The sequence below is a fragment of the Onychostruthus taczanowskii genome, unplaced genomic scaffold (assembly GCF_017590055.1).
Source record: "Onychostruthus taczanowskii isolate IOZ18803 unplaced genomic scaffold, ASM1759005v1 scaffold26, whole genome shotgun sequence".
NCBI classification, from domain to species: Eukaryota; Metazoa; Chordata; class Aves; order Passeriformes; family Passeridae; genus Onychostruthus; species Onychostruthus taczanowskii.
In genome coordinates this window covers 8,153,641-8,179,393 of record NW_024499906.1, presented here as the reverse complement: position 1 = coordinate 8,179,393, position 25,753 = coordinate 8,153,641, and the positions used below count along the sequence as shown (strand labels likewise).

Below are 25,753 nucleotides of genomic sequence, written 5' to 3'. Positions count from 1 at the left end.
ATTATTTACACAAGCTTTGCATTCCTTTCATGACTTGCTAATTCTTTTGACATGAGTATACTGCAATCTTGTGAATAGTGCTCCAGTCTCAAGGAGGTATTGTAAGTACACAAGAGTGTACTTTCAGGCACCTGTTCCTCTTAATAATATTCATACCTGTTCATACCAATAGTGCAGTACCCCGGGTGAGAAAAAACAAGACTATTCTAGGACACAGTTTGTGGTTTTGTTATGAAACACCATTGAAGTAGCTCTTCACCATGAACATAAGAGTGTCTCCTCAGGCTTTGTAACTTAAGTGCTAGATCAGATGGCATCCACTCTCTCCCACCCAAAATTATACAAAGGAGTACTGATTTTAAGGACACAGGACACTGCAGGACAAAAAAATTCCAAACCTGATCCTGATTATGCCAAATATTTTTGCAGTATTTGCCAGTGATTCTCCCTTCCACTGCCCTCCACCATCATAATCAGATGACCCAAATTAAATTGTCCTCCAAAAGTTTTAATCAGTCAAAATTGGCTGTTCTCTAGAGAGATTTATAGAACACAGGGCAAATTCTTGCATCATGCTTTCAAAAATATTTATCAATAAATTAGAAAATAAGTTCAGTCTTTTAGCCATTTACATTGGCTGAATTACCAGATAATACAAAACAAGTCCATCTTGAAACAATAATTTTCATTCAGTATCACTTCTCATGAACTAGTAAAACATGCATCATCTGTACCACATACACTCTGGGGCATTAAAAAGTCTGTTTATGCTAATCCCAGTTTTCAGCCTAAGAGCTCATACTTTTCCTTTACCTTTTCATTTGCAATAAAGCTGAATTAATATTTCTTTTATTGTCAGGCAGCTGGGGCAGCTCTACATGAATAAGCCACCTGAGTGCCATTTCTGGAGTAATTTACTCTTTAGTTAACCCAAATTCCCAATACATAGTGAGCAGTTCCAGAGTGAAGGACAAGTGTTCATTATTTTATATTAAAGTAATTTAATTTTTACCACGCATACACACAGGCACTCTGACCTGATCATCAACCTACTTTTGCTACCATTAATTCTCTGAAGAAAGCATGCATTGCATGTTTAAATGAAGACCCTATCCATATTTATTACAATAACAGACCACAATAGGTTGCAGATCGCCCATTGTGGTGCTCAAAAATGCTTAGACCTAAATATGCCACAATGCATTAAGGAGACAAAGCAAGGAGAACTGACAGTTTTTTAAATTGGCTTTAAATAACAGTTTCTCTTACAAAGCACTAAATCCATACAGGGCACAAAATTTGGAGGACAACTAGACAACTGAACTAAAAGGGCTGTTTGAGTGCCAAAGAGCAGAAATAGAACTGAGAGCTCAGCAAAGGATACTGCAGGCCGCAGGCGCCTGCGCTGGTGCGGTACCCCCCCAGGCGCTGGCCGCTCTCCGAACAGTGCCACGTGAAGTGTTTGTCTTGTCCGGTGCTCAACACCCACTCCATCTCCAGGACAAACAGAATCATGATGACCCTGCTTTGATGAGCTGAAAGTTAAGCAGACAGACATATAATCACACTGCAGAGAACATGGGGGCATACAACCATTGCAAACACAAACTACACCCAACTCCTCCACTCACGCTTCCCTACAGAAGCAGCTGGTGTTTAATAATCCTGTTGACATCAGCTTCCATGGAAGCTTGTAAGGTCCCTGCTCTGCATGTTCAGCGTTTGCATGAGAAAGAGTGGAAGCAAGACTTAATTCCTTCCATGCCTACTGCAGTAATTTATCTTCTACAGCAGCACAAGTCTTCCTTCCATCATTGTATCATCACTAAGAAAGCTGCCACTGTGGAGTGGACTTGGGGTTCCATTTAAACCTCTTCTGAGCTAGTTTTTTGACAGCAGTGAAAATGCCTACACTGCTACTCCTCTTGCTGGATCTCGGCTGTGATGCCCCAACAGAACAATGAGTTACAGTACAGGCACAATACTGCACCAAAGGGAAGTTTCAGCATTAAAAGTTTACTGGAATAAAATTTAAATAAAACAAAATATCACAGCTGTGGTAGATGCATAAAACAGCTGAAGAAATATGTTTCTACTGCTACCAAAATAAAGTCATCAAAAGGTTTTCATTAAAACACGGGGACGCATTTTTGTTTTTTGTATGAATGACCAGTGGGCTTGGTCATGAAGTGCTGATGGAGCTGATATTGTAATAAAATAAGTGGCTGGAAAGACATACAGAACTATTCCCAGCTGTAACTTAATGGTGAATGCCATACTCCTGAATCTACAGCCCTCCTGGCTTATTACTAAGATGCAGCGACATGTGTCACACAAAACAGACTGCTTGTATTTGTTTGAATAAAAGCTGACACAAAAAAAAAGATTGAATATGTTTAGAAGCTTAAAAACCAGCCCCAAGCCTCCATCTGGAATGCAGAGAAACACCTCAGAACAGTATGGGAAGACTGCTGTCTGCCCTGTACAAATATGCAGCGTATATGAGAGCTGTGTTCAAACACCACAAGGGAGAACTACCTGTAGGAAAGAAGAGGAGACTCCGAAGAGCCAACACCAGCCTTGGTCCACACTTATTTTTCAGACTGCGATTCCCTGAGCAGAAAAATCAATAGATGTATTGACACAGCTTGCCATAACGGTGACTGGCAGCTAAACCAAAGTGTCATGTGTGAACTGTGCCCAGATGCTTTCACCCTTGCCCATTAGAAGACCTCAGATTTTGGCTGTCATTTCCACACTTTTAGATTCCAGACAAAAGGATGGGTTACCATCCAGGAGTCACTTGAACTACTTCAAACAGATCCCATCTCCTGTTTTCTCTGGGATGAAATTCAGCAGGTCTACAAATCTGGCTAGGCAGAAAAAGCATGTGTCAAATAAATAAATAAGTAAACAAAACAAAGTCTGGCTAGGCAGAAAAAGCATGTGTCAAATAAATAAGTAAACAAAACAAAACACTAAACCAGGAGCTGTTATCTCATCTAGAAGGAGCATGGCAGGATGGTGCAGTTGCAAGAAGCAGGGTAGAGAGGGCCATAAAGAATTGGAAGCACCAACAGCCATGTGGACCAGCCTGTGAGGGGCTGGAATCCAAGGCTGATGATGGGAGGGAAAGGTTTCTTGGACGAATGTGGTAGGAGTTGCCCAGGGAGAGAGCAGAGGTTGTCTACACCTTCAGCTGGTGCTGTGGCTGAAGAATGGGGATGCTGATATGAGAGACAGACACACAATGAAAAAAATTAATTTCCCAGGGCATCCCAAATGACACTGACCAAATGCTTGCACTACTCCTCCTTATGCAAGGGAATGAGTCAGTGCCTGTAGGAGGCCAATGCCACAAGACCCACCCTGGAGTCCTGACTAATCCTGTGTCACATCCCCCATCTCTGCATTCAGATCCCTTTCAAGAAATAAGATTTCACAACTCCAGACACAGTGTTGCAGTGAAACCTCCACAGAGCATGTCCAGCCTTGTACACTGCCAAGGCCAGGCTCCATAAGCCACCAGACCTGGCTGCACACCCCTACCAAGGCCAAAGCACAGCCTATCCACGTGTTGTCCTTCTCTGTCACCAGATCATTTGACCCACATATTCATGGCCTTTCAAGACACAATAAATGGTCTTTAAACAATATAGCAGCCTCAGCTATTTATAATAATGCCTCGTTGTGGGAGATGATCAACAGCCCACCAGTTGCTGCACAAGAGCACTGCTGACCATTTACAAAGCTAGCAAACACAAAACCAGTCAGCATGATTCAGCTAAAGCAACTTATTATGACTATTTAGCCACTTTGTAGGCTAAATAAAAGCACTTACTCCCCCTAAAATACTTTTGAAGAACATAAAGGTCTTACATGAAAACTTTAAGCAAAACTTTTTCAAAGTAAGACTTTTAGCAAATGAACAACTAGAAGGCCACCATACCCAACAAAACCATCTGTTCCTTTTTAATTTTAATTTTTCCTTGCTCAAGGTTTTACCAAGATGCTTATGCCAACCCAAAACACAGTATGGCCATGTGAGAAAGGTGCACTGGAGGGACAGGATTGTGGAGAGAGTCCTACTGCTCCATGTGAGGAAGGTGCATCTCTGCTGGATCCTGATATACCTACCCAAAGGACTGCAATGCTCTTACCCTGCATATTCTTCCAGACAGCATGTTGAAAACGTGGCTCTTTCCCCCTTGCTGTGTGCCAGCTGGACTTTGGACCCAGTGAGGCCACTGGTAAGCCCAGATCCACTGTTCTGGTTGGAGGCAAATGCAGCAAGAGGAGCATGAAAGTGCCTAACACTGTGTGGACCAGTGGAACTACAGGATCCTGTGACTGGCAGCAGCTCACAGAGCACCTCACTTTTGCAATGTTTCCCCAGCACTCCTGACCTCTAGCATGGGCTCAAGGGCCAGACAGATGGGTCACTGCACTCCTTCACCAGCACCTGGTGTGAGAGTGGAGAATCCAGGAGCATTGTCTTTTTGGAAGGGGGTGGTGGGAGGCACTGTGCTGTGGAGCAGCAGGCAGCCCCAGGTCATTGGCGCCCTGAAAACAGCAGGGAATCTCATTGGGTTTTTTTATTTTTCCTGCCTTGTGCTGTCAGAAAACTGTTCACTGCAATTGTGCAGGTGTGTGCAGTGAGACACTGGCACAAGTTGTCCAGAAAAGCTGTGGATGCCCCATTTCTGGAAGTGTTCATGGCCAGACTGGATGGGGCTTTGAGAACCTGGTCCAGTGGAAGGTGTCCCTGCCCATGGCAGGGGGAGTGGATCTTACTGAACTTTATGGCCCCTTTCAACCCAAACCATTCTAAGATCCTATGAAAAACATTCCCATGGTGAGAAGGCAGGCTAGGAAGAAGGTGACTAGTTAGGAGTATGGTCAGCTGCACTCCACTGATGTTAGTGGACACTCATTAGAATCCTTTGCTCTCCAATATTTGGGGAATCTGAGCTCTTGGGTTTCCCCCCAGGACAATCCATGGAGGTTCTCCATGACATCTTCCTATCCAAAGGCCTCCTCTAATGTTTGCAACACATCTGGCATATTGCAGAAAGCCACAAAAACCAGCTTCCATTTTCCTTCTTTTTTCTTTTTTAATTTTATGAGCATTTTTGCCCAGACCTTCAGTGGGCTGTCACAGCCAACAGGCTTTTCTGAAATGCTGCCAAGAAATGCATTCCCCTCTTACAAAATTTTCAGCATTTTCCTTGAAGGAGTCATCAAGAAAGTTGTTCTCATGCATATGTTGTTCTGCATATACAGAAGAAAAGACCTCATCTCACTCTCTTTAGTGCCACAACATTTAAATATGAAACTTAGCTGCATTAAACTTTGAGGACTGCAGAGCAGTCACAAATTTGGATATTAACACCTATACAGTCAGACTGCAGCAATCTTATTTAAGATTCACATATATATATATTTTATCATCACTGGGTATTTTTCTTCAGTTTTTAAAGCTAAGAAAAAATGCAGGCATTCTAGCTTAATTTTACAACACACCGTTCATGAAACACTCACATGTTAGCCATGCTCTGCAAAAATCAAGATTCTTTTCATACCTTAAAACTCAAATGTTACAAAGTGAACCCCAGAGCCTCCATTTAGAGATTTAAATTACCCTCTCAATCTTTCAAGGTATAAAACTCAAAATATATGAGTAAGAACATATTCTAAAATGTATCTGAGAAATGTCAGGCTAACATGTCAGAGGCTTCTACACAGAAACATAATGCTTAGTATATTATATATGTTGCCATATAATATCATACCATCTCTTAGTCTAACAGTAAAAAAATATATATAAGAAGAAATTGTCACATGTATTTGTTACTTTTATAGGAATACCTGTCTAAAACAGTGTCCTTTAGAGGTTTGAAAAGGATAAATAGCTAGGTTTCTGAAAACATCACATTAGTGAACACCAGACTCTAATTAGAAAAGGTATGCTATAAAAGGTGTTTCTTGACCTTTTATTAGGAGGGGTATTCATTGACAATATTGTGGTTATTTGAAATGATAGTTACTGAAATATAACTGGATTAATCCAAATAGCTTGAGCCTTAAAAGATGGGTTCGTTCCCTAAGTTGTTTCAGTAGATTGGATTACTGGAGATTGAAAATTAAAACTCCTATTCCCCAAATGTGGATGGTTTGCTGTCTACTGTGATATTCCAAAGGAACATTTAAAAGGAAAAACAGAACATGAAACAGCTCTTTTGAAATTCTTGTAATCTCAGAACACAGCACAGTATAGATCTATTGATAAAACCAGCATTTACATAAGTTTAAAAAAATCTATCATTGTAAGGGAAACTTTTCCATTCATACTCCTTAAGAAAACATTAACAAAAATTAATGACAATACAAACCAATTAACATGGGTCATGGTTCTTACCCTGGTAACTTTTCACTAGTGTCATCTTGTTGTAATCTTCTGATAAAATGAACTCCTGAGGGAGGGAAAGAAAAAACAAAAGAAATATGGCTTAGAGATGTAAAGCATTTGAGGCTGTTTACATTTGTATACTTTACGTACATAAACTCTCCCTTCTTCACAACCAGAGCCCTATCTACACTTTTAATAATTTTGAGTACCTAAAACCTAAATTATTTCACTTAAGACAATATTATGAGTACTTCTGAATGGAATGGATAAAAGAGGAACCATTAAAAAAGAAGTCAAAAAAGATGACAGAAATGACTGGCTGTGAGCTGAGGTGCCACAAAATAAGGAACCTGGGACCTGGTGAACACCTGCTGCTCAGGACTGCCTGGGCAGAAACCCGCCTGTGTGCACAGCTATGTGTGCTCATTTGTGCATCCACATGTATCCATGTGTGTGCATACACTACATACACCCCAACCTGAACACTCAGGAAACGCAATATAAATATGTAAGAGACACTCCAAATTGCTCAGTCAAGGCTAGATACCAACAATACATCATAGAAATGGAATGCATTTAGGTTTCTGTTAAAAAGCCTCTCAGTGCTGCAGACAAACAGAAACCCAAACTTCTGTGTGTCCAGGCAAGAGCACACCTATAGGGATGGGCTCCATTGTCTTGGTGCTGCTGATCAACAACGGGCTCTGTTGTCTTGGTGCTGCTGTTCAACTTCCAATATGGCTTTTGCACGGGGAAATGTTGAGCATGGCAGCTAAGAGTCTGCATGGCAGCCTCAGCTCCTGGAAAAGTCCCAGGTGGTTAAACTCACTGACCACCCAGGTGTTCCTGCAGATTGTTTTGAAGAGGAGAGTTACTCAAAACTGGGGAAACAGAATGGCCACTACCAAACTCCTGTAAAATCTCTCTGGAGGAAACACCCAAGCCAATTGTAGGCTTTGTAGCAGCACCACATGAAGTAGCTTTCAGAGAGCTGTCAGGTGTCTATGTACATACATCACATATTTAGAGAAACACAAAGTAAAATACGAAGGAGTGTAAAACCACATCATTTTAATAATTTATAGCAAACTACACAGAAACTCCTGTGCTAATCTGCCTAGAGGACAGAAGAAGTAAAACCTAACTCATTTAACCTGAAATAAGATGGGAAGCTAAAATAAACATTACAAACACAAGATAAGCAAATTTGATAAACACATAGTTGTGAAATGTTCTTGTGCACATGCCAAAAGCACTCCCAGAAAACTGGACTTCAGAAGCCTACAGACTGTGTTCAAGGCAAACCAAATGTTTAATGCAAAAGACATTCTAACCCCCAACAAGCCAGTATTTCCTCCCAGTTTCCAAAGTACAATTTAAAAAAAAACATCACTCTGCATTTTCTGTTGGGTCACTGCAGGTTATCTGCCTGGCCTTCAGCACCAGGATTATTCAAACACATCACATCTATTGCTTGGCACGAAGGTAGAGAGGTTACAGTGGAACATCTACATATCCCAGCTTCCAGAAAAACAACTGCATGACTTGAGGCAGCTATGTATTCTGCTCTCTCCATGTTTCTGTTCATAAATTTGTTACAAATACATTCTCTTAAATTGCTCTACTTTATCTTCCTCTCTTTAATCTGCTCCAGCTCCCAGTAGGTTTCTCTGGCAGCTGCGGACTACAGTGGCGAGTGTTACTTAAACAGCACTAACAAATAAATTAAGTCAGCTGGATTTCTATACCAGGGTCACCCTAGCTCTACAAACCACAGAAAGTTTAAAATCTGCTATACCTTTCCAGCTACTAACAGGGGAACTTGTTTTCCTTAACCACGGCCTGAAGAATACTGCATCACTACATGGAATGTTTCACTACAAAGCCTATTTGAAGCAGAACCTTTTGCTAGAATGCTAACTTTCTGCTATTGTTACCTAAAGAGAAATTGCTCTAATTGCTGCAACACTTGATGGGAAGATATGTCTGCCTTTCCCACCAATTTGGCTGTCCTTGTCTCTGACTGCAGTGGCACACACATGCCAGTGACTGCAGGTGAGATGTAAAAAGTGGATTGCACTCTCACTTTTATTTGCATTTTTCTCTCAACAAATTTGATGTTGCCATTCTGTTTTGTGATCCAAAGAGCCCTACAGTTTCACTGGAATACTGAAAAGGCTTTTGAATATCTCCATTATAATACAATAAACAAATATATGTGATTTTTAAGGTCTATCCAAGTATTGATTACCACTGTATTCTTTAATATAAACCACAGCTATGTACTCTCAATACACTGCTCCATCCAAAATAAAGACAAATACAGTACAAGATAAACAGATAAACACAGTTTCAGTTAACCTAAATACTGGATATATTTTTTTTCCCCCAAAGACTTCTTGCATTTAATTTTCTTCTTTGAAAGCACATGATAATTTGTGACGCATTTTCTGATCTCCCTGCAAGTCTCCCCACCTCCCTTTACAATCTCTCGTGTTCTTCCATTGCACTTATTGTTCTCTCCCTCTTCAGGCCAAATGCATTAGTTGTGTCACTAGACAGGTATTTTAGCACAGGGCATCTTGCTCAAGAAATTCATGCCCTATTGCACATAGAATGTGTCACCTGCACTACAAAAACACCGACTACATCTCTTTAACATTGTACCAGCAGAAGCTGAAGCTGTTTTTTTATCCTTGCCTACGTAGATGTTTTGCTCCTCTCAGAGCTGCTGACGCTCAGTTCTCATTAGGCAGCTTCTGGCTCTTCTTAATGAGCTGGAAAAGCTGGGGTCACCTACACAGCTCAGTCAGTGCTTGTTAACAGAACAGAGAAAGACTTCTGAGTCCTGTGCATCCCTTTTGCACAGGAGGGGTTGGGACACATCAGAGCACTCAGGATGGTAAACCAAACACCCTCCTTGCAGGGATTAAAAACAACTTTTCTGCCAAGATCACTCTTTATCCTTCAGAGGTGGTTTTGGAGCTACTTTACTACATTTTTTTCATATTTAAAACATTAATGCTCAGTCTTGCCTGTTTCAGGTGAGCTTATTATTACAACAGCAACTTGGTACCATGAAAGTCTTCACAAAGCACAAAGGAGAATTCTTGAAGACTGTCAAAATCTAGCTGTCCACTGATGTACAAAGACTCACAACGATTCCTTTGTGTAGCACACCTCCTTCATACTGAAACACATACACCCACCACAAACTTCTCTTGAGCAAAAGACTTCTGTAAAACCTCATCCTAAAAATAGTATCAGCATCTTGTTCAAATAATTCAGAGTCCTTGGCCATGGGGCTGGGTGACATGGTCCAGGAACTAAGGAAGATCCATGCCTTCCTAGAGCTTCAGGAATATGCCAACTGATGTATTGCAAAATGGAGAACTCTCCTTAAGCAACTGAATCCATTTTTGAATTAATAATCTTTATATATTAGTTATGTGTTACCCATGCACAGACTGGGCACCCAGTCTGCAAGTTCCCACCCTGGGGAATTTGCAGTCTCTTTGATAGATGATGCCATTTTGACAACACACTACAGATCTCCTTATAGGCTTGACTTTATCCTGTTAACACAGGTGACTGACTGCACTCTCAGGTCTTCCAGAGAACAAAAAAAGACCCACTTCAGAAATGGAAGAGAATGAAAACTCTTAAATCTTCTGTCAGACACTACATCTATATCTGTTGGGGAAAAAACCAAGACTCTATAAATAATGACAGCATTTTCACTTTATTTATTATAAAATTTCATTTCATTTCTTGAGGTAAAAAATACTAAACTCCTCAGAACAGCAGAGGGGAAGGTTGTACATCAGCAGGTAGAGCCTGACTCAGTCTCAGATATTCAAAATACTGGTCAAACCTGTAGACAGCTGCAAGATCAGATGAGGTGGAAGATGAATTTATCTTAATAAGTACCATCTCCAAAGACAAATTCTGAAGGGATTATTCTGGTGCCCTGCTGTCCTTGTGGCTCTGCTCAAAGTATGTAACAGCTCCATACAGATTTAGGCATGGTCAGAAAAAAAAAAAAAAAAAATTAATTCATCTTCAGCTACCCAAGAACTAAATCACTCATTTCAATCTCCCAAAAAATGAAGGAAGAAATTTATGCCATTTCATAACAGTTTCTAGAAAAACTAACATGGGTGCATCCAAAGACAATTCTTCTCTCCTTTACTGGCTGCAGAACCTAATGCTTAACTTTAGCTAGGAAAGGAGTTTTCATATGGATGAAAGAGGTAAGAAGTCTCATCTTGGCAGTGGAAGTTTCCTGTGTATTGCAAGTGGAAGAACTTTCTTCTGTTTCTTGTGCTATCTTAAGAACCTTGCAGCCATTCAAGTATGGTTTTTTCCAGTTCTGACCAAGGAATTTATGTCCAGGATAAAATCTTTTAGTTTCCAAAAGGGATTTCAAGCAGTCCCTAAGATGTCATTTCTTCTGAAAAAAAGAGTTTGCCAACTGTAAAAAAAGCAGATCACACAAAATTTGGGTGTTTTACATTAGGTGCCACCACTCTTGAAGCAAGATGCTAAACAATCTTTGCTCGAGATAATGGTGTGCTCTGCTGCACAAATGTTTGTGCAGCCCTCATACTGAGAATTGACAAAAGGTTAAAACCAATCTCTTCTCTGTAGAAGCAGAACTTGCTGCTTTGTTTCACAAAAGAGGTGGCCATACAAGCTCACCTCAGGTGGCTTTGCTGGAACTTCTTTCTGTGCCAACAGTGCTGCCTGTCCTTCTCAAAATGCAGAATATGCATTCCTGAGGTGCCACATGTATAACCAAAATCCATACAGCTTACAAAAATTTCACATAGAATAAAAAAGGCAATTCCACTTTCTTATCTCCATTTACACCAGAAAGTACTTCCTTGCACTGTAAAAAAAAAAAATCATTTGAGATTTTGTGTCAGTCATGACTATCAGCTCACAGTCCTTACCAGGAATCCTTTCCTTTTACCCAAAATGAAGGTACAGAATAATTGTCAGGGTTTTATTGGTATGGTTGGATGTTTTTTTGTTTGGGTTTTTGTTTGGCCCTGCACCCAGCACACACAAGCATGCTGGGCATTACAGAAGTGCTAATGTGGAACAGCTGACTAATTCCCAAATATTTCAAGCTGCTCAAGCAAATTGCCAGTATTTTCCCTTTGAAGAAATTAAAATAAGGGTACTAAGGTCACCTTGCTGCAGTAAGTTCTGTCAATTTGTGGTCAATGTGCCCTGCTTATGTATTTCTATGCTAAACTAATCATCATGGCTGGGCCCAGGAGAGAAAATTTACCCTTTCCTCAAGAAGGTGGTTGTAACCCACATTCAAGTACCTGGGGGTGTTCCCTACACCCCAGTATTTCTGGGATTTGAAAATGGGGCTCCCCTTGTTTATCCATTCCCATCTCCACCACCTCTTGCAGCACATTACAATTGTAGCTACTCTTACAAGTAAGTAGTAGGTTTGCTACAGATGAAAACATTTCATCCTTTGTACAAATTTTTGGAGTGCATTTTTTCCCTACCACACAAGTCCTTGCAGCTTACAGAAGACTAAATCAAGTAACACAGACAAGCACTTCCCCCTTCCCATATACTTCTATCCAGAAGACTGGGAAAAGAAAAACCCAGCTTAGCGACAAATAGAATCTGCCTTAGATGTGGCAATATAAACCTATAAATATCCAAAGTCACGTGTAGGTTTATCACCTGCATATCTCCTTTACCTTTTTTAGCTTCAGAATGGAAAATATTTGACCCCATTTCTCTGAAGCATCCTCTCACTCTTCAAAACAAAATGCCCCCAAGATGAAGGACACATCTCCCATCATGCCAGAGTATTTAAATACCTTACTTACAGTTGCCTGCACATTCCTCAAAGGCCTGGTGAAAACAAAAGTGCCTAGTAGGACCAGCAAATTTCAGCTATTTCAGAGTGGGAAGGAGAGAATTTCAGAGGTGCAGAGAATTCTCTGGAATCTGTCCCATCTCCTAGATACAAAAGGAAATCTCCTACAGGCACACAAAACTCTGCTTCCAGGCATTAATAGCTTTATAGGTCAAAACCTTCACATCTTTGAGGGAGCTTACAGGCAACAGCTAAAAGGGTCACCTCCCCTTTCCCAAACACCATAGTGGCTTTGGTGCAGACAGCTGCCCTTCTATTAGCCTGAAAACACTCATTCAGTTATAAGGCCCATAAGGCAGAGAGAACAGCAGAAAAATCTGAAGTGATGGTAAACTGATCTTAAACAGGAAGAGGAATCCATTGATGAGGTATATGTGAAAAATACCTCTGACCCATGACTCTTCCACTCTTCCAAAGTGATACAGCTTTTTATTCATCATCCCACAAGAAAAATCCAATTAATAAGGTAAACTGCTACTCTCTATCATAGACCTAACAGACATACTCCTCTTTTAATATCCTACTTCCTTTCCAGACATCTCTATCTCAGATGTTGATGAACCAAATCTCTCAGCAACCTCACTGCCAATTAGAAGCAACTCCTCTGGAAGGGAGAGGAAAACAAAATCTGAACTCTGAAGTTCTGAAAAGCAGATAGGCATGGAGCAGAAATCCACCTTCTGCCTCTAAGAAGATGATTTTTCCTCCTCTTAATTGCTGCTTTCAGAAAACTTTGGCATCATGTAATTAACAAATCACTTAAATTTTATAAAACAACAGCTGGTTTTCTGTGTTATTTTTTAAAAGATATGCAAATTAAGACAGTTTGTTGACTTGCCCAATAAATACTGTAAACCCCACTCAAACTCTTTGTGGCAGCTGGAATAAAATTTTTAATAATCTAATATTTTCTGTACAACAGATTTAGTTCCACTATCATTAAAAAGTCTGTCTCCCAAACACTAGGCAAAAATATTCTCACCACATCATCACATACATACTTCTCAAAAAGGAAGTATTTCAACTAGAAATCTTTGGATGTACTTACTGAGATTGTACCATTGTCTAGACCTATGGACAGCCTTCTGGTTTCCGGGTTAAAAGACATGCATGAACATGGAGCTGAAAAAAATGAACATGTTGATGAAGTTAACAAAACTGCAATTCTCATTTTCTTGAAGTTCTGGAAAACCTAAAATTAGCTAACATGCTTTATGATGCTGTGCAGATTTTGAGCTTACCAATAGACAAGCATTAAAAAGTGTTCTTGCAATTCATTCAACCCTATCCTATTAGGACATGGGAAAGTAGCTATTTCTTGCTCCAGTTCCTTTAACTTTTTTTCCTTACTAGTTATCTGTAAACAAGCCTTTCATATATGAGGAATAGTGCTGCTTTGATATAGGATGCACTTGACACTTCAGTATAAATCAGAGATTACTTAGCTGAATAATTTAGTTTTTTACATTTGCCTGAACTGTGCTGACAATAAAACAAAACACTACATTATGTCAGAGGCTTGCATCCTATACCTGCAGTAAGAAAATTTTCCAGTAGGAATCAACATATCAACTAAAATTAAGGACCGAGTTAAACTGTCCCCTACTCCAATTCCATCACAGACAACACTATGACAGTATCACATATCATGGTCAAAATAAATGTTTTTATCTAAAACTAGCCGTTGCTTGATTACATTGATATTACTCTAATAAATATCAGGATTTATCCTGAAATTGCACATAAGATGGTCACAGTATGCTCCCTCAAAGATCTGGCAGGATTTGTATCCAGGATAAAACCAGGTTTCCTTGCAAGAATTCAAGAGCTGTGCTTGGTTTAACTGAAAACTCGTGAAGTTACATTCAGAAAGCAGGAATTGCTTTTACTGCCCAACACAGCAGCATGCAGCTGGGAATCCTGCTGTCCCAACAGAAACCTTCAGGAATTATTTTTCAGCAGCAATCTCCAAATGCAGCTAGGATAACAGTAAGAGTTATAAAGCTTCATAAACCATATTCTTATGATAAATATAGAGTGCAGTCAGATGTACTTTTAGTTCTGCCTTTCCCCGCCTCTTGGTTTCCACTGTGTGTTGTGATTGCTCCCATGTTTGTGTAACTAACAAGCCTGGAGTCCTCTCTTTTGCAGTACTGTAACTCAGTATCTTCTCAATTTGTGTAATGTCTCTCTTAGGACTAAACAGCTCATAGCTTAGCAAATCTTCCTTGATAGTTAATTGGCAGCAAAGCTATATGCAGAAGAGTCACTGTTGACTGTGTAATAAAACTTGTTCCACCTTCAGTATTGACTCGCTCTTGAAATGTTTCCTGAAGGACAAGTAACCATAAACAGAAAGCCCATCAGATCCACATCCAGGCAGGCACCTCAGTTTATTTCTTTCCTGGAAGGGTTGACTGAATTGAATCAATGCAAAGGCTTCTGTTCAAGGAAACTGACAGAAAGGAAACAATTGAATCAGACCTAGTAACAGTGACAAAATTGCTCCTGCCTGTACCTCTTGCTTAGAAAAGGCAAACGGGAATCATCCCTTCCAAAGGTGGTGCATTACTATTATACTGAGGCTTCTAGGCCCGTAGCAGAATAAGAGTTGTATGAAAAAAATGGACAGAAAACGCTCCAATTCTAAGCATAATAAACATCAAATAAGTTTAAAGGCACTTAATGCCAGAACAGGTATATCACACAGCAACTTTTAAATGCTGGACACTACGCACACATTGAAAGAGCTACCAGTATCTCTGCAGGCAATGAGCAGCTCACAGAGAAGTAGTCTAAGGTAAATTAATTATTTGAAGTATGCTTTTCCCAAACACTTCAGAAGCAAACGATGCAAGCAATTGCTTGACATGAACTAATTTCTGAATTCCAGACCTGTCTGTACACAGTCATAGCAGTGGAAAGATACTTATTTTGCTATAATCATTTTCCCAAGGGAACTCCTCAGTAACACGTTCACTTAGAAAAATCATTATGTCAGCACTAAAATTATGTCCATACCAGCTACACTGATGTAGTCAGTCGTGCCACTTGTAACAAGGCTGCAGCAGCTTACTCTAGTAAAATTAAGACAACATTCACGTACTTTAGCACTTAGGCACATTAAAAAGAGGGGAAGAGAACAGTAAGAAAAAATAAAACAAAAACCTGAAACCTTTAGCTTCTGAGATATTTAAGACTCTTTAAAAAACATATCCAGGAAAAATAACAGCACTCTGAAGATTCTCTACTCTAAGAACCTAGCTATGATTTGGATTTCAGACTGGAAAAAGGTTGATCTGAACTACTATGGAAGTCAAGCAGGATATTCCTGATGCAGAACTCTGGCTCAAGTATTTTCCTAAATACAGCACAAATACACACTGAGTTTTTGCCTTTAGAAAATGAAATATGGAGGAAAACCCCAATTATATATTTCATGCTCTCAAAAGCATGTCACCTTTATTAGAGGCTGAAAGAATCAGAAGAGAAATACAGACTTTGTCCCTGCAATTTCTGGGATCCCCTCTGAAATGCCTAAACATGACACAGTTTAAGACCAAAGAAGCATGTTTTGCATTGCAGTTGTTTCACCCTCCTGTTCAAAGCAAAGTGTTAGTTATGAAAACCATCAAAAGATGAGCAGCATATTATCTGCCTCAAAGACTGGATACTCCATTGTTCACCAGTACAATAAATCCTCCATTCCACATCTGCAATAGGGGGTATTGTTTGCATTTAGGTCTTTTTGTGTGCTTTACTTTTGTTGGTTTCTTTACTGGAAAAGTTTACTTGACTCTTGACTACAATTTCTTTACCTTTCATAAATTTGTGTCTGCTAAGCTGTTTTTTTTATCCTGCGCCCAAAGTGACAAATTTAACCATGGTTACACATGTAATCAAGAGTACGCATCTAACCAGGGTTACATGTTTACAGAGCTCTGTTGTTAATCAGCTGTTGAGACAACGCTGGTGCGAAGGAAATGGATTAGCAAGGTTTCAGCTAGAGCTCTTTTCTTTCTCACGGGTTGGAGATGATGATCAAAAATATGGCCACTGTGTTGTCCAGAATTTTTTGACCATAGATTCACCCACAGGCAAGTCATAAAACTTTCCCAATTAGAAGAAATTCTACCTCTAAGCTCAGAAGAGATCTACAATCTTGGCCTTTTTTTACCATTAGGTATTTAATGATTTTGACATTCAGAATGCATTGATGACCCTGTCTGGGTGCAGAACTTGACCAAAGCACATCACTGAGTCAACCCAACTCCTCAGCCTCCTCATTTCCCAGAGGACCTATCTGCAAACTCAGTTATTAAGGCTACCTGGTATCAAATCATAAAATAGATTGGGTCACACATGACCACAGTCAGTCACAACTCATGTTAATGGGATATCTATAGGTAGGACTGCTACTCTCAGCTTGCTAAGCAGCACAAAGGCACCATTGTGCCTACTACAGTTCTACACAAAGAAACTCTCAGCAGTCATTGTCTTTAAACAACAAAACCCAGTATGAACCTAAAGCAGAACACCATCCAAAAGGTGATCAACACAAAAGCAGACAAAACCATCATTTCCAGTCAAGTGCAGACTTGTGCAGATTCTGACTCAGAGCCTTGTCTATGATTTCCAAGCTTAAAGGCATGACTGATTGTAACTGCTTCGGTTGTTAATTGTACCTGATGATTCTTGAAATTGTTGAATAACACAATATAATTTCAGTACCCCATGCCTCAAAAGCATACCAGTCTACGAAGTGAAGGAGCACTGTCAAGTGTTCAAATTTATGAAGGAGCTTTGAAATAGTCCCCCTTCAGTGGAACTGGATCTACTCCATCATTTCCACTGAAACAGTTATTACTGGCAATATCACAGCTTTGCTAAGACCAAAGAAGAACCCAATGAGATTCAAATATGCAAATGTATACAAAAATACCACATGGAAAAAGAGAAGAATCAATGCCAAATGGCTAGAAAGGCCATTTCATAACAGTTTGGCTGGGGAAAGCAAATCTCTTAGGACCAGTCAAGGGAACTCAGGCCACTGCCAGTGATCATGACAGAGTTACAGAGACTGCCATGCCATTAGGTAGTTCCTAATACCTTCTTGGGCAAAATGTTGAGCAGAAAGTACCTTTGAGGATTGACATTGTTCTTATGAGCTAGTCCATCAACAAAGGAAGATACCTTCTTGGGCAAAATGTTGAGCAGAAAGTACCTTTGAGGATTGGCATGTTCTTATGAGCTAGTCCATCAAGAAAGGAAGAAGACCAAACTGTTTTCTTAAAGCAGGCAAATACCATGGCTGCCCTACAGTCCCAAATTGATGTTTTTATACTAAAACTTACATCTATTAAATATTTTAGCTATCATGGAGACAGACGTCTCTTCCAAATCTACCTATCTTAGCTTAAAATAATCCTTTCTCCAGACAGTATGAATACCTCCATGAGACCTGGTATGTGCTCCCCAATCTGGATTTAAGGTCAGCTTTACAAGCTTTCCAAAGACAGGCTAACCCAGCACATCTAATTGAAGCTGACTGAAGAGCATTAGCATATACCTGCCTCTGATGACCCACAAAATTATATTCCTGCACTCAGCACAGGGGTTACAGCAAACAGCAAGGTCTGTCATTTCTTCAACTCTCCCCTGGAAAAATGAACATTGATCTGCAGTTTCTCAAAGCATGAACACTCTTTGGGAGAGGAGACATAATGGAGGGATCCATCAGGGAAATTTGGTTTTCCACATTCAATTGCAGAGGTAAAATGATTCAGTTTCTAAATTGGAAGAGCTTCCCTGTCTAGTATCCTCTCTATCACATTAGGTGCCATGGAATATTAAGTTCTCACCAAATAAAACCATTTACCATTGCACTCTAATGGACTGAGCACACACAGTAGGAAGGGCAGAGTGATTTATACCGGAGACTTACAAAGATTTATGGACTCCATTAGGGGCAGAATGCAAGACCACATTTTGAGTTCCCACATTTTAAAACCTGTGTTTGCATTAAACGCTCATCCCTTGGTAACATGTCTGTATCCTTTTACTGCTGTAATCTCTGATGCCTCTCAGAAGCATTAGCATGTAACTTTGTAAATCTTCACTGGTACCAAGAGGATTGTTCAAGAATAACATATGATACCGAGATGTAAGCGTGCAAATGGTCATAAGCATGAAGCTTCATCAAAACATCTACAAATCCACAGCAGATATTGAACATCTCCTTATACTTACATGGCATTGCATGGTATATACTGGGCCAGTACTGCCCACTGTCTCTCTTCAGCCAGACACGAACTGTTCTGTAAAAGAAAAAATACAACATACATGTGAGGAAGAATTAAATAATCATGACTGAATGAAAGCAAAGTGGTTGTGATGAATGTACAAGATATTCTTCAAAATGAAATTATTTTTCTGAGAGGGAAGGTAAACCCATGAACTCCTACACCAGCCTGATACATCAGCCTCAGATTAACCCCTGTAAGGCGATGAGGGTAGATGACTCCTTGATGCCATTCAGTATTCAACAACTGGGCTGAACATATCTCAACAATATTTAGAAACTGCTATGGCTTTTATTTCTTTGCTTTACAAGGACTTGAACATGACTGTTCATTCAGTGCTTCACGCGAGAATTTGGGGCACCACAGGTAGCCCAGTAGAGCATTCCTGTATCAGTGCTTCCAGTCTCTGCAGGAACCTTCCCCCTGCTCTCAGGGCAGGCCTTGGCCCATCTGCTGCCTGTTGTTTCACTTTTCTATTTCAGAAAAACCTCTAAGAAAAAGAAGGAAGTTCTGAAATTTTCAGCTGCTTATTATTAAGGTTATGTCCATTTGTGCCAAAAACAACCTCTTCAGCTTCAGGACCTTTCCCTCTCCTCCATGCACACAGAGTGCTATCAGAAGAAGCCACTGAGCACAAAGAAGCCAAAGTTATCCTTCTCTGAAGAGGGTGACCAATGTGACAGGCAGCCTTGCAGGTCTCCTCTGCCTCATCAGTTTGGAGTTGGTGTCTTTGAATAGAGGCACTTAGAATCACACAGTGCTCCCTACAAACATGTCAGCAGTTTCGTCTCTACTAGAAGATCTTCCCAATGTATCTCAGGATTACTTTTGCTTTCTCATAATCATATTAGACTGTCAGATGCCTGTTACTCAATCCATGCCCTTCAGAGATTTGAGACATTTGTTGCTTGTTTCTACAGCAGAGGATCTGGACTGATGCACCATCTGGGTCATTAAATATTTATTAATTCAGCCCTCATTGTCATTTGCTTCTTTTGGTCCAGTCTCTGAAGCCTCCTTGTAATTGAAGCTCTCTCTTAATTTTAGTTCATCAGTTAATTTCATCAAAACAGATCTAGTAACAGTGTCAACAGTTAAAGCAGCATTAACCTCTGAATTGCTTCTGCATAGCCCACTGTCAACTCACTTACAGCCCCCATTACCTCCCTTACTGTTCCTCTAATACTTTTATCTTATGTTAACCAGAAAACTCTCCATATAATACAGTATTCATGCTTTATTGATTTACATTTAATGTATTAACCTTCTCTAGAAAACATAGTTATCCAAGACAGCACCATGTTAGCATAGATTTTGACCCACCACCCACTTCTATTTAGTCTTTTCCTTCAAAATTACTATGCAACAGCAAATGCAGGAGGGATAAAAAAAACCCTATTGTTTCTATAACTTGCACTTGATACTTTTAAGGAAAAATAAACAAGCAAGAATGCCTCTTTCCAGTACCTGAAACATGTAAATACAGCTTATGGAAAAGACTGCATGATCACTTCTACTGTTACCTCATTTTATTCAAAAAGAAGATTGCAGCCCTCTTTAGTCAGTACAAATTCAGAGCAATGTCATAATACAAGAAATACATCATCATAGAATATAAATTGATCTAAGGCATTACATACACAAATATAGCCTGAATTAAGATGCCATGCATAATAAAGCAATTCAAGAACTAGTAATCTATCCTTCAAACTTCAAACTAAAGGCTGTACCACTTTGTCTTCCTGTATTGTTTATGTCAAAATCAAGTTTCTGCTCATCTTACCCTGCCTTCAAACTCCTTTTACAGCACATAATTCTGAGACCTTGCACATTTGGGCACTACACAAGCTGAATCATTGTAGAAATATCTCAAGCACACACTTTGAGAGGGTATGTTGCTCTAAAAACTAACCCTTCACTGGGTTAACAAGTCCCAAGGTTAGAAAGCTCTCACAAATTACTCAAAACACATAACATTCATTATAATAATGTCCTAAGTCTAATGGCCTTTTTGCGTTGAACACAGCAGCAGCTCTGACGCAAAGTCACCGAAACTTTTTATAAGGCACAATTCACTGGCCAATAACAACGGTGACGTATCTTTGATGGTGAGAGGGACAGACAAATCCTTCTGTCATTTCTCCCCACAGCTGACCATGGCTGTTGACCAGAAGCTCTAGATGCACATCAACCACTCAGTTTCCCAAATGGACGAGCTCTTACAAATGTGTTTGTCGTTGACAAGTGAGGTCATTGTGGCAATAAATGAGTGTGCACAAAAAATAATGGGATGAATCACAGGGAGCTGAAATAACTGAATATGAAACTACCCTGAGGAAATGCACCTGTGAGAGACCTGCCTTTCTTGACCATCCCAATTTAGGTATTCAAGTGCTATCTGTTTCACAATCTCCAGGCCTCAACAACATTGCCCTTCCTCTCCACTCTGATGCTCCTGAAAATAATAAACGCTGTACAACATCTTACAAATAACTCAGCTTGCTAGGAAAGGATTGTGTAGAAGAACAGATCTTTCAAAAGCTGCAGGAAATAAAAATTAATTTTATGTGCAAAAATGGCAATAATTTGAATGCTTTGGGTTGGTTTGTCATTGTTTATTAAACTGTACCACTGCAGAATTACTAATCAATTTGACAGTTACATAGATTTTAAGACTTTTAGATGAATGATAATGAAGCAAAACATATTTTCTACTAAAGCCTAAAACAAACAAAGAAAAAAACTGCTGGAGGTGTGTTAAGAGTGAAGATACCTCTACTAATATACGTCTCTTCTATAGGTACACAGTATGCTCATTTCTTAGTGTAGTCAAATATATTTCCATTCAAGGACTAAATCAGGTGACTAAATGACAACTAAATGAGAAACAAAGCATTCTAAAAATAAAAATACTATAAAAAGATGTCATCTAACTGTAAGGCGTGTGAAAAGAAACATAACCAGCAAGTCAGTTCATGCAACTCTTTAGAGAAATAAGTGTCTCCCCAGTAAATTATTTGAAATAAGAGAAAATAAAAGATCTTGTAAACAATTTATTTTAAAATTAAGAATTATTACTATGCAAGTCTTTAAAGCAAACATTTAAAAATTATATTAAGCATTATAATGGATTTCCAATATCTATCTATAAGCTCATGTAAAAGCATGAAAATTATTCCTTATGTCAGGAACTGACAATTTAGAATTTTCTTCTCTTAAAGATAACTGAAACAGAAAAGGCATTTTATTGGAAGACATAAAACAAACCTCAGTTCAGCAATCTTTTCTAGGTATCTTTTTCTCAAAGTAGATTTGGGCTAAAGAACAAACCATACCAACTACTCAGTTTGGGAGAAGCCAAAGTTTCTTGGAAGAGCACATCCTTTTTCAGCTGAAGTTCCATACATTTCTGTATGCTTCTTCACAGAATACTAGATGTGAAACCCAGAGCTTTTGGAACTTCTAAAGAATGCAAATAAAAAAACCCAAGCATGAATGAAAATAAGTTTTTTTTATGGATACCCAGCACGAGGAGTACTTGCTGCTTGCATGGTTACTGGACTTAAACAGCACCCACCTTGGTCAGGATTTATTCTTCAGCTGCTCTAGAGTGATTCAGTCAGCATCACCATAGAAATAAATTGTCCCTTCATTTTGCTGCCAGCAAATTGACTTGGAAAGATTTTTAGAAGCTGTCAAATCGATGGATATTCTTCTAGTCTTTTCATAACTGAGATGATTTATTTTTAAATGAGACAGGCTACACAGAAATAATTCTGCCATACAAAAGACAGGCTATGTCTTCACATATTAAGGGGATGTAAAAATTGCCAATTTTAAAAGAAAAATTGCTTCTCTCTGTTATGATGAAGAGAATGTGCTAAGGTCCAGGTGGCTGTGGAAGTACCAGCAGGTCTCAAGCAAACTGCCAGGCTGTGCAGGTGGTGGGCTCCCCTGGGCACCTTCTACTCGTGGAGATGCCCATGTCAACAGCAGCACGTCCACCTCAGCATGGCAGCTCTGTGCATCACCGTCTACAGAAACTTATTCAGTCACTGGTACCTCATTTCTGATAAAAACAATTTGTTCATACAAACCCAACTTTGTGCATCTAGGCTGCAGTGTGCCTCACAAAAATATGCATGATGCTGCCAGGTTGGATGCAAGACTCTCTGCTCTGTCCCTACTCTGGCCTGAGCAATCACCTCACTGCTGGAAAACTCTGTTGCTTGGAGTGTTGGAGTTGAGTTTCTGTGAGTGACTCATAGCAGGGCTCCTGTTTTTTCTCCTTTGTGCCTTGCATGAAATTAAGGCAAAAGACAAACACTGGTGTTGCACACAGTACAGACATACTGATGTGTCAAAGCACTGGCCCAAGATGTTTGCATGTTGCAATACTAGGAAATCTGTGGTAGAGAGATCCATTGCCTCAAGAAACAAGATCCCTATAACACTCCACTTCTCCAGAATATCCATAAATCCACCAGTTCTAGTTTCACAGTTTGAGTGAGGAAATCTAATATATCCGTTTCCCATAACAGATCCTTCCTCACCTGTTCATTTTTTTTTCCTTTCTCACTTCTGTCTTTTGAAAAGTTTCTCTTTGCTGAGATGCACTTCTGTTAACATTATCAACTTCATGCCCCAGACATAAACCAGAGTATAACAGAGCAGATGTAACCCTCAACACATACAATTTACTTCATTATTTTGTAGGTATTCTTGGGAAATTGCTTTAAATGGCATTTTAATGTATTCCTTATAGTTTGTACCTTGGAGCATATACTGCAGGATTATTTTATCTCTTGTTTTGCCGAGTGACCAAAACTGCTAAGCATCAAATGAAATGTGAAATTATGTTTAAGTTTTTATTTTATTATTTTATAGTTTTATTCTTATTTGTAGTGAGAACACAAATTACAGAAACTTTAATCACTTTCTAAAGTCGTCAGGCTTCTTTAGAGACTCTTTGCACGTTATAGCTCCTTGGGAAAGGGGGATATGTCAACAGTGCAAATGACACAGTTAAAAAGAAACATTTCCTACTGTCCACTGTTCTAACTACAGAAGTGATTTAACACAGTTTCAGAACAGTTTTGAAAAAGGAAAAGTCCTTTAAAACACTTCTCCAGCTATTCATTGACAGAAGAAACAAAAAGATATTAGGATAATGTTATATAAGCATTAGTGCAATCGGTGAGGTTTCAGGCATATCTAATGGAATACTAGCACATATTCTCACCATCAATACAATGAAGACTTCTTCAGTGTTGAAAAGAAACTCCACCTACTCCTAAATATCCAATAACAATCAATTCAGAAGTATTCAAAAGACATGTTTCTGTAGAAACTAATATTTGCATTTGTGGCAGCAAAAGCTCTACCTGATGTCATTAAACAAATGTGACAACAGTAGCCTTTGAAGTCCAAGTACGCCACTAATGGCTTTATCACTTTTAGCAGCAACACACTGCCATTAGAAGTAGGATAAGGAAAATTATTTAACAACTGTATTAAACTGAATTATACAGTACTATAAATCCCTCAACGTGTCCAGAGACTTTTTGCAGAGATGGGAAGAGATTCTGACTTCCCCTGCTTAGTGACGTGGAACCCTACTGTGAGAAAAAGATCTTTCATGCTTAGTGGCAGCTCATGAACCACTGCCAGTGTACTGGAACCAGTAATGAGGAGTTTCATCTCTCCAATAAATTTTGAAAGAAAGTATATGAAAGCAAAAATCAAAACCAGAACTAGTTTCTGGGCCAGCTTGTGTTTCAGGGAAAACAAATAGAAATGTAATAGCAGAGTGCCAAAGCCTCAGGCAACCAGAGGACTTTATCTAACAGCCCTTATCCTATGTCCTCCTAAATGAAAAGCAAAAAAAAAAAAATCAAGACAAAACCGCAGTAGTCCCACACCACCCCCACCAAACCCAACACCAAAGACCCAGGGAAGTGCATGACTGTCTCCCACTCAGAGTCATCCATACTAATTCCCACAAAGCCTATCACACAACTGTGATGGCAGGTTCTGCATATATCCTGAAATGTTGGGGCACATTCCAGGTGCTACCTTGTTTTCCCCAGTTTTGATAAACAAATGTGTGATTTCAGCTGAACTAGTCAAAGATTATCTGACTGGACTTTTTCTGAGACTGAGACCATGTACAGCTATGCAGCCACAGTAGGATATAAAGGTATTTAGAGAGCATGCAGTGGAGGCTGTAAGGATGGTGAAGGTCCTTGGGGGAAACTGTTATGAGGAGTGGCTGAGGTCACTTGGTCTGTTCAGCTTGGAGGAGACTGAGGGGCGACCCCATAGCAGTCACCAGCTATGGGGAAGTGGAAGGGCAGGTACTGATCTCTTCTCTCAGGTGGCCAGCAATAGAACCTGAGGGAATGACATGAAGCTGAGTGAGGGGAAGTTTAGGTTGGATATTACGAAAAACCTCTTCACTGTAACAGGCTCCCCAGGGAATTGGTCACAGCACCAAGCCTGCTGAAGTTCAAAAAGCATTTGGACAAAGCTCTTGGGCATGTTGCGTGATTTTTGGAGTGTCCTGTGCAGGTCCAGGAGCTGGACTTGATGATCCTTGTGGGTCCCGTGCAAGCCCAGATACCCTAAGTTTATGTGATCACTGTAGATCTGGTCTAGGGTCTTTTATATTACAAAAGGGCAGGTTCCATTTCTGAAATAAAGTGCAAGAGCTACAAGTTCAGGAAAGGGGGAAAATGTGTGGGGAAAAGATTAAAGAGTTCTTAAGGATGGACTGTTTTAGAGTTTCTCTCTTAGCACTGATTACATAAAGGCGTTTCTAGAAAATATAATATCTTCATGACCACCTTGGTCTGTAACTCATCATTGGGCTTCCTATAAAATGGAAGTATTTTGAATAATGATAAGATACCCTGTATCTGTATTTTGAATAGCTGAGAATAATTTTGAATAATGAGAGATACTCTGTATCTCTCAAGCCCTGCAACAAAGCCATAGAAGCAGTAAGATCTTACTTCAAGAGGAACCTGGGCCAGCTCCCAACAGCCAGCACCTTTGACATCCTGCTCTCGTATCCAAAACACTGCTGCCATTGTCACCAATCCAGAAACCCTCCTACACAAAGCTCAG

At 39.7% G+C, this 25,753-nt stretch overlaps 1 protein-coding gene across 1 annotated transcript in view; it reads right to left on the bottom strand.

Annotated features, from left to right (window-relative positions):
• Positions 1 to 25,753, bottom strand: part of WDFY2 (WD repeat and FYVE domain containing 2) — a 57,826-nt gene that overhangs the window by 8,930 nt on the left and 23,143 nt on the right. Inside the window, exons 2-5 of the mRNA XM_041407281.1 lie at positions 18,573 to 18,640; positions 13,372 to 13,445; positions 6,419 to 6,473; positions 1,385 to 1,535 (exon numbers count right to left, since the gene is read on the bottom strand). Of these exons, the coding sequence (XP_041263215.1) occupies positions 1,385 to 1,535; positions 6,419 to 6,473; positions 13,372 to 13,445; positions 18,573 to 18,640 (348 nt within the window). The remainder of the gene's footprint in view (positions 1 to 1,384; positions 1,536 to 6,418; positions 6,474 to 13,371; positions 13,446 to 18,572; positions 18,641 to 25,753) is intronic.